Source organism: Coffea arabica, chromosome 4c, assembly GCF_036785885.1.
Source record: "Coffea arabica cultivar ET-39 chromosome 4c, Coffea Arabica ET-39 HiFi, whole genome shotgun sequence".
Taxonomy (NCBI): Eukaryota; Viridiplantae; Streptophyta; class Magnoliopsida; order Gentianales; family Rubiaceae; genus Coffea; species Coffea arabica.
In genome coordinates this window covers 16,388,295-16,396,394 of record NC_092316.1, presented here as the reverse complement: position 1 = coordinate 16,396,394, position 8,100 = coordinate 16,388,295, and the positions used below count along the sequence as shown (strand labels likewise).

The window sequence follows — 8,100 nt, the reverse complement described above, 5'->3', positions numbered from 1 at the left end:
CTAAAATGATGTCAAAAAACTTACCAGATGCAACAACAGCTTTCGTGATGCTCTTTCACAGCTACTTTTTGGTCTTCAATGGTAGATCTTTGTGGGTTAAATTTCTCTCCTTCATTCGGTGGTCATGTTTTTCTCTCCTTTTCTCACGACAAAGACAGAACAAGGAAGAATCTGACTCATCTGCTTCCTTTTTGTATTTATATTAGGGTAATTTGGACATTTTGCCCACGAATCGTTACGGTGGGTGCTTTCCGTCTATTTGCCAGTTCAACCCAAACCACAGGGGGTTTATGTATAGCTTTTTGAACGATGGGGGGGTTATGTGGTTTTTGCGAAAATCACAAGGGGCTAAAATGTAATTTGCCCATGGAGAAATTGGTTCACGGGCAGCACAGCAGAGCAAGGAAAAGCTCGAGGATGAATATTCCGACGGAATGGCAGCGAGGAATGGTAGCAGTTTTCCATTCCATTCCGACGAAATTGGTTCACGTGCTGTTTCAGCATCTTACTTAAGTAATGAGATGTCCTTCCTGATCTCTTCTGCTCCCTATCTAGCATTTTCAGCCTCCGACACCAGCTGCTGGAGTTTTAAGCGCATATCATCGTACTCTCCTTGGGGATCTCCTGCAAGAGCTGTGTCGAGCTGTGCTTTATATCTCTCCAATTCACTTTGCAAAGTTTCAGTTGTTAATTCTGCTTCCGATGCCTTGTCCTTCAATTTAGAATGGTCCCTCTTGACATTATCAAGCTCCTCCTTAAGGAAATCTACTGAGCTTCTCTGTAAGTTTTGTTCCTGCACAATTTCTCGCAGTTTCCTTGTAGCATCATCAAGCTCTGCTATGGCAATTTTCAGAGAGGACATATCTGATTCTCTAACATTTTGCAGCTATTCTTGAAAAAGCTTGATTGCCTCCATTGTTTCTTCGAGCTTTTCCTCGAGAATTTCGCTAGCATCAAATTCTTCTTTCAAGGATTTGATTTTTAGCTCTACTTGTTCCTTGGTTGTTTGGTGAGATTGGAAGCGAGCCTGCTTTTATTCACGATGCTCATTTCCTTCTTCTTGCGCCTGGAAAGTGGCCAACTTGACCTCTCCCATTGTATCGCGCAAGATGGTGATTTCACTGGAAATTCGAGTTAGCCTATCTCGGTAAACTTGGGTGAGGTGCTGGGCGTCCGCAGCCTCTTGAAATGCAGCCAGTTTTGCTTCGAGGACTCGATCAAAATCCTGTCAGAGGGTTGTAAGCTCTTGTTTAGCAGAAATGAGCTTAGCAGCGGAGGCCTTGTATAGTTCTCTTTCGCTATCGACATCTGTTTCCAAGCATCAATGCCAAGGTGTTGTCTGCTGGATTTGTGTTCCTCGAGCTCCTTGGCTCTTTGCTTTGCAGCTTTTGTTTCCTCAATAGCTGCTTGCTTGGATTCACTAATGATTTCGAGCTTGTTTGTTAGTTCCTGTAGCGTTCTGTTAGCTTTCTCCCATTCTCGGAAAGCTTGAGCTTTTGTGGTTTCTGTGCATTTGAGTCGTGGCCTGAAGTCCTCTAGTTGCTTGAGGGCCAAGTGAAGAGCGGATTCTTTCTCGACCACTCTCTGCTCCCCACCCAACAAAAAAAAAAATCACTATTCCATGGAGGTAAAAGTGATGGTGGCTGGCTGTTCGATACTACGATAGATTCTATGTTCAAAAAAATGAAAAAAGGGCTACTTTAGAATACTATGACTTATATACCTCATCAGCAGTAGAGGATTTTTTTGGCTTTCTAGATTGAAGGGGCTGTTTCTTATTGTTGTTGTCGTTGTTGGACATAGGCGAGGTTGCAGCATCCCCGAATAAGCTAACCGCGGCCTTGACAGATTGAAATGGAGCGCTGGTGTCCACCTCTCCCACCTTAGTTCTTGGAGAGTCTCCATTGCTGGATCTTGGAGTTCCCACTATTGGTTTCGGCGAACTAGCCGGAATTGTAGAATCCAAGGAACGAGTTCGTATGTGGAATCTGAACATTGTAAGAATTTCTTTTTCGGAAGGAAATTATTTACCCACAACAAATTAAATCACCACAAAAAATTCAGTCTTGCTTCCCCATAGAAATTCTATTGTGTACTTCCAAAAAAGCCCCTGCCTCGCCGTCAGTTTTTGTACAGATACATGTGTTTTGGGTGGCGACACCGTATAGGTCCTCGATTGGCATAAGAATTTTAGTTAAGAGACTTAATTCATATGAGAAAATGTTGAGGGACCAAATTGGCATTAGTAAAATAGTTTGAGGACTAAATTGGCGATTTTCCCTAGAACATTATGATCTTCATAGTAACTTATAAATTAAAATAGCCTATAATTTATGTAAGAAATAGATAAAAGAATTTAACCCCTTCAAGCCCAATTAATCTCCATGCTTTAGTAAATGATTTGAGATACAGTTTAAACAATGGTGATTGAAGAGACACAAGATGCTAAAGCTTGAAATGAAAAAGAATGCATGACATTCAGCGTATAATTCAGTCTTATTTTTGTCATTCAACGCGTAATTTAAGTCCCGTATAGCTAATCATTTTTCTATTTAGAAAACAAACCTCATTAAATACCGGTGATTGAAGATGCACACGAGCCTAAAGATCAAATGGTAGAAAAACATGGATGAACCTTCTTGTGTCATTTAGCATGTAATTCAAGTGTCGAAAAGCTAGTAATTTTTTTCATTCAGAAAATCAAATTGCATTGCATTACTTGGTTTTTTAAAAATGAAATCCAAATTATTTATCTAAAATTGATGCCACATTTTTTTCTAATTTATGAGATCAAATGAAATGATCAATAAGAGAGACAAAGTTTTCACGTTTATTTATCCAAATACAAAGGTTTAGATGATCTAACTCAGATGCTATAATACAGCACAAAGCAACACTAGGATTGAGAATCCAAATTTGATAACAATTCCAGATTAGTATTACTATGATACTTTATTGCATCCCTCCCTAACAAACCCTAAGAGCATGCTAGAACAAAAGAAAAGCTAAGTCTGTCTCATATTGCTTGAGAATATACAATCTTTAGCATCCATTGTTTCTATCTCCTTCTCATTTGTAGATTGCTGCTAAACCACAATCGAACAAGCATCAAATGTTGGATCCTTAATTCAACATTGGATTTATATGTGAATAATTATGTGTTGTAAATTGTCAAATAAGGTTAAGTCTAATTAAAGTGGTCAAATATGGTTTGGGGTTAATGTATCTAATATGATGTGGGCCTTTAATGCGTAGAAACTTAAGGGTATTTTCTATTTCTATGATGGGTTGAAATAGGGATTCAAAGGGTAATAGGAATGTTATCTACAAATAGAGTTATGGTCCCCCAGTCACATGGATTCTTGTTGTCATATTTTCTAGTACCACAAAATAGTTTTTTCCTGATATCCCATCGTCAGGAAAGATACCAGAGAGAAATTAAATGGTTTTCTCAAGAATTAGCGAATACGTGTTGACCTAGAAGGCCACCCCAAAATTTTCAAGGATTCAAGTGCCAATTTGTCAACATGAATCAAGGTATGCTTCCGCAATTTTAATATTAATTTATTTCTTAATACTCACCATATAGATTTTGAGTTTAATAGGTGATAGTTGTCACAAAAAATTAAACATAAACACCACCCTAACAAGTGGTATCAGAGTAGGATATAGTTGATTATTGGGAAATAATTTGGATTCAATAATTTGTGTGTATATATATATATATGTATATACATATTTTTATGTCTTGTAAATTCGGTTTTTTTTTTGTTATATGGTTATCGATTCTTTAACATAATGGCCGATTGTTCACTAGTTGTCATGATTGTTCAACTTTTCATTCACAATAAATGGCTTTGTATTTCGGCTTCATGTTTCATGCTTCTTATTGTATTTGCCATTAACAAATTTAGTCATGTATTCGGTTTGCATGTTTCGGCAATTCAATTGATTGTTATCGTGTCAGTTACATTGATTCATTGTATTGGTTTTATAGAATGCATGTGGGTCACACTTTAGTTGGCAGACGTGGGGTTTCTTTTGGTTTCCCTATTCTTAATGATTAAAATTGACAAAGTACGATGCAGTCCGGTAGTTGTTTCATGTGAAAAAAAAAATTCCGGTAGTTATTTTGGCTCAATGTTTTCTAATAGTTTGGCAGCGTCTTCATGTTGAATGTCATGCAAGAACTTAATTAAAAGACAATCTTTTCCATCTATTTAGTTCTCTTGTATTTGGACTTTGACTACTATTCCTTGGCTTATTTTCTTGTTTAAGAATAAACATGCATATATTTGTGTTAAGAAAATTAGGGTTTCTTTAATTTGGGTCAACCCTAATAAAGATAAAAAAGACATTTAAACCCAACAAAAATCCATATGTTTGGCCCACTAAATATATAATTTTATTAAGTATTTATGGACTTCGAGAAATTTTTTTGGCTTGAATAATAAATTTGGGTCAAATTATGGATATGGACTTTTGATCCAATTGACTGGTTTGACCAGGTTTGATCATGTTTGACCAGAGTTGATCAAAGTTGACTTTGATTAAAATTTTTGTTTAATATGTATAATTTTAAATTTAAATATTGGTATGATTATATATATTTTGAAATAAATTAATTGAAACAATATAGCACCAAAGTAACCTCTATTGTGAAAATTAATTTATTTTAGAATATAACTAGTTGGATGCTTGTGATTCTGTGAATATTGATCGACCCAAAAGAAGGTCAATATTTAATAAGATTGCATGTGCACTTGTGATAATAAACACGTGATAATTATTCGAGTTTTTACATGTGAATTATAAATTGGCCTAAAAAAATTTATTTTTTGATATGTTATTATTGTCAGTGTTTATTGTTGCGCTAAGATATCACTTAGAAGTTAATATTCTGTCCAAAGATAAAATATTAATGAAATATCGGTATCTTGAGATGGGACTGCCATTATTTGAATTTATTATTATTTTAGTTTATGTGAGCTTGTTTTAATTATTTTATATTTTCTGTTCAGTTGCAAATGATCTTACAAATATTACTACCAACATTAATAATATTCCTATGCTGAACGGCACAAACTTCAAGTCCTGAAAAGAAAATCTCTTGATAGTAATTTGAGTAATGGATCTCAACCTTGTATTAAGGGATGATTCTCCCCCACCTCTTACAGATCAAAGTACCTTTGATGAAAGGTGGGATAAGGAAAGGTGAGAGAGATCAAAGCGCTTGTGTCTGATGATCATTAAAAGGTCGTTTCAAAAACATTTAAAGGAACAATGTCAGAAACGACAGTAACCGTTAAAGAGTTCCTTGAAGACATTGAAAAAAGGTTTGTCAAGAATGAAAAGACTAAAATTAATACGCTTTTGACACATATAGTTTCAATGAAATATAGTATTAAAGGTAATATTAGAGAGTCCATCATGGAGATGTCTCATCTTGTTTCAAAATTAAATGCACTTAAATTGGTACTCTCTGAGGAGTTACTAGTGTATTTGATTCTAATATCTCTTCATATGCAGTTTAGTCAGTTTAAGGTGAATTACAACTGTCAAAAAGAAAACTTGGTCTTTAAATGAACTCATCTCACACTATGTAGAAGAAGAGAAAAGATTGAAACAAGATCAGACAGAGAGTGCTCATCTAGTCTCAACCATGAATAATAAAAGTAAGGGATTTAAGAGGAAAAAGGATAAAAAAAACTGCAGGTATAGCACCACAAAAGAAACAACAAAAGAAACAACAAAAGAAATCAGTTGATCAAGGAAAGAATAGTTATTTCTTCTGTGGAGTTGAAGGGCATAAAAAGAAGTATTGCACCAACTATTATGCTTGGCGTGCTAAGAAAGGTATGCTTCTTAATTTGGTTTGTTCTAAGGTTAATTTAATTTCGGTATCTAGACACACATGATGGTTAGATTCTGGTGTAACAACTCACATCAGTGTGTCTATGCAGGGTTCTCTGACTTGTCGAAAGTCTAATGATAATGAAATATATATCTACATGAGCGATGACGAAACAGTTCAAGTTGAGACAATAGGAGTTTTTAGATTATTGTTAAAAATCGAATTTTATTTGGACCATAATGAAATATTTGTTGTACTGTCTTTTTGATGGAATTTAATTTATATTTCTGCTTTGGACAAATTTGATTATTTTTGTTTATTTGGAAATGGAAAGTTTGAATTGTTTCATGATTCAAAATTGAATGGTTTTGGTTCTTTAATGTACTACGATAATCTATATTTAATTGATACAATTGTCTCATTTAATGAATCTCTACATTTGAGTACTAGAGGAGTAAAAAAAAATTGAATAACGAGAATTCAACTGCATTATGGCTTAAGAAATTGGGATATATCTCCAAACGGAGAATAGAAAGACTTGTGTCAAATAAAATTTTCGACCCCTTGAATTTTACAGATTTTAATGATTGTGTTAATTGTATAAAGGAGAAACAAACCAATAAATAGAGATTTGAAACTAATAGGTTCTTAGACATCTTAGAACTTATACATACAGATATTTGTGGACCATTTTCTACATCTGCTTGGAATGGTCAACAATATTTTATAATAGACAATTTTTCAAGATATGGCTACATATATCTCATTTCTGAAAAATCACAGTCACTAGACGTGTTCAAAAATTTTAAAGTTGAAGTTGAGAACCAACTCAACAAAAGGATTAAAAGCGTTATATCTTACCATGGTGGTGAGTACTATGGTAGATATGATAGTTCAGGTGAACAATGTGTGAGAACCCGTAAATTTTCGTATTTTCTGGGGTTTTATTTTATTTAATCGCACGTTTTTCTGTAATTTCTTTATTAAGAAATTTTCTAACTCGTTTTATTAGTAAATAGGATTTTTAAATAATTTTTCTGAGTATAAGTTAGTTTATGAGATTTTAGAAGTGGATACTGGGCGTGGGATCCGCTAGAGTTGAAAGTTCGGTAAAATTCGGCCAGTTAGGTTAAGTTTTGTATACCGGATTTAGTTTAGCAGGTGTTAAGAGATACTTAGAGATGACTAGATGGATTGGTGTGAGAGGGACAAAAGGATAGCCATGCATTAATTAAGGTGACAAGTGTCACCTCCCTATTTCATCTTAGACTTTGACTAATTGGCCAACTTTATCAAATAATTCCCAAAATTCACCGAAAATTCATCATTTCTCTCCCTGTCTTGGCTGACTCTCTCCACAAGAAAAGAAAAGAAAACTCTCAACTCTTTGGCTTCCAATCTTGCTTAATCCTCAAATCTAACCGATTAAATTTGGATTCTCTCCATAAAAACCCCTAGTCTAGTGGTTGCAAGGTTGGTTATCAAGTGGTTTGGAAGATTAAGGTGCTAAGTTGTTTCCTTTCTTGGGTTGGTAAGGTGAGTAGCCAAGAAATTCTTTCTTGTTCATGATAATGCTAAATTGATGCATTGTGGTAGTTGAATAAGTGATTTTTTGGATGATTTCATGACTTGTGGTGAAGATTGATGGATTTTTATTTTTATGCTTGAATTTTCTGATTTCATATGTTTAGTGTTGGTTAGTCATGGATTGTTGGTTAGTTATTGTGTAAAATGGAGTTGATATATGTTGGATATGGTTGATTGTGCAAAATTCTGGTTTGGGGCAAAATTTCCAGGTTAGGGTTTCAAACAGGCCTGTTCTATCTGAATTTATTTGAGTAGGTTAAAGGTCGAATTAGCTTAAGGTTGAAACATGAAAGTTGTAGAGAATGATGTTTTATAGTTGCCTACAAAATTTCAGCCCAATTGGAGTAATGTAGCCTGTGAAAAAACTGAAATATCCCTGCTTTCCTTTTTCTGTCCGAAACTGATAATCAGCTTTGGTAATTGGTTAGGTTGATTGGGAATTCTACTGATTTAGTTATTGATGTCTTCTTAACATTTATAGCCTGGTATCTTAGCGTTCAGATGGCTTTGGAATCACTTGAATTGGAGTCACAGGTGCTGAGATATGAGTGAATGAATCAGGACTACTGGTTGCATTTCATAGTAAACTTCAAACTGGAAAATCTGGGGTTGTTTTGGTAAATTTGACCTAGATACATTGCAAATTGGACTGAGTGGCC

The 8,100-nt window shown here is 34.7% G+C and overlaps 1 protein-coding gene across 1 annotated transcript; it reads right to left on the bottom strand.

The window, feature by feature from the left end:
* Positions 1 to 547: 547 nt before the first annotated feature.
* LOC113739057 (uncharacterized) lies at positions 548 to 1,996 on the bottom strand. The gene is made up of 3 exons (XM_027266303.1): positions 1,724 to 1,996; positions 1,154 to 1,584; positions 548 to 872 (listed from the first exon to the last, which is right to left on the bottom strand). The coding sequence occupies exons 1-3, from the start codon at positions 1,994 to 1,996 to the stop codon at positions 548 to 550; spliced, it is 1,029 nt and encodes a 342-aa protein (XP_027122104.1).
* Between the last annotated feature and the right edge of the window lie 6,104 nt (positions 1,997 to 8,100).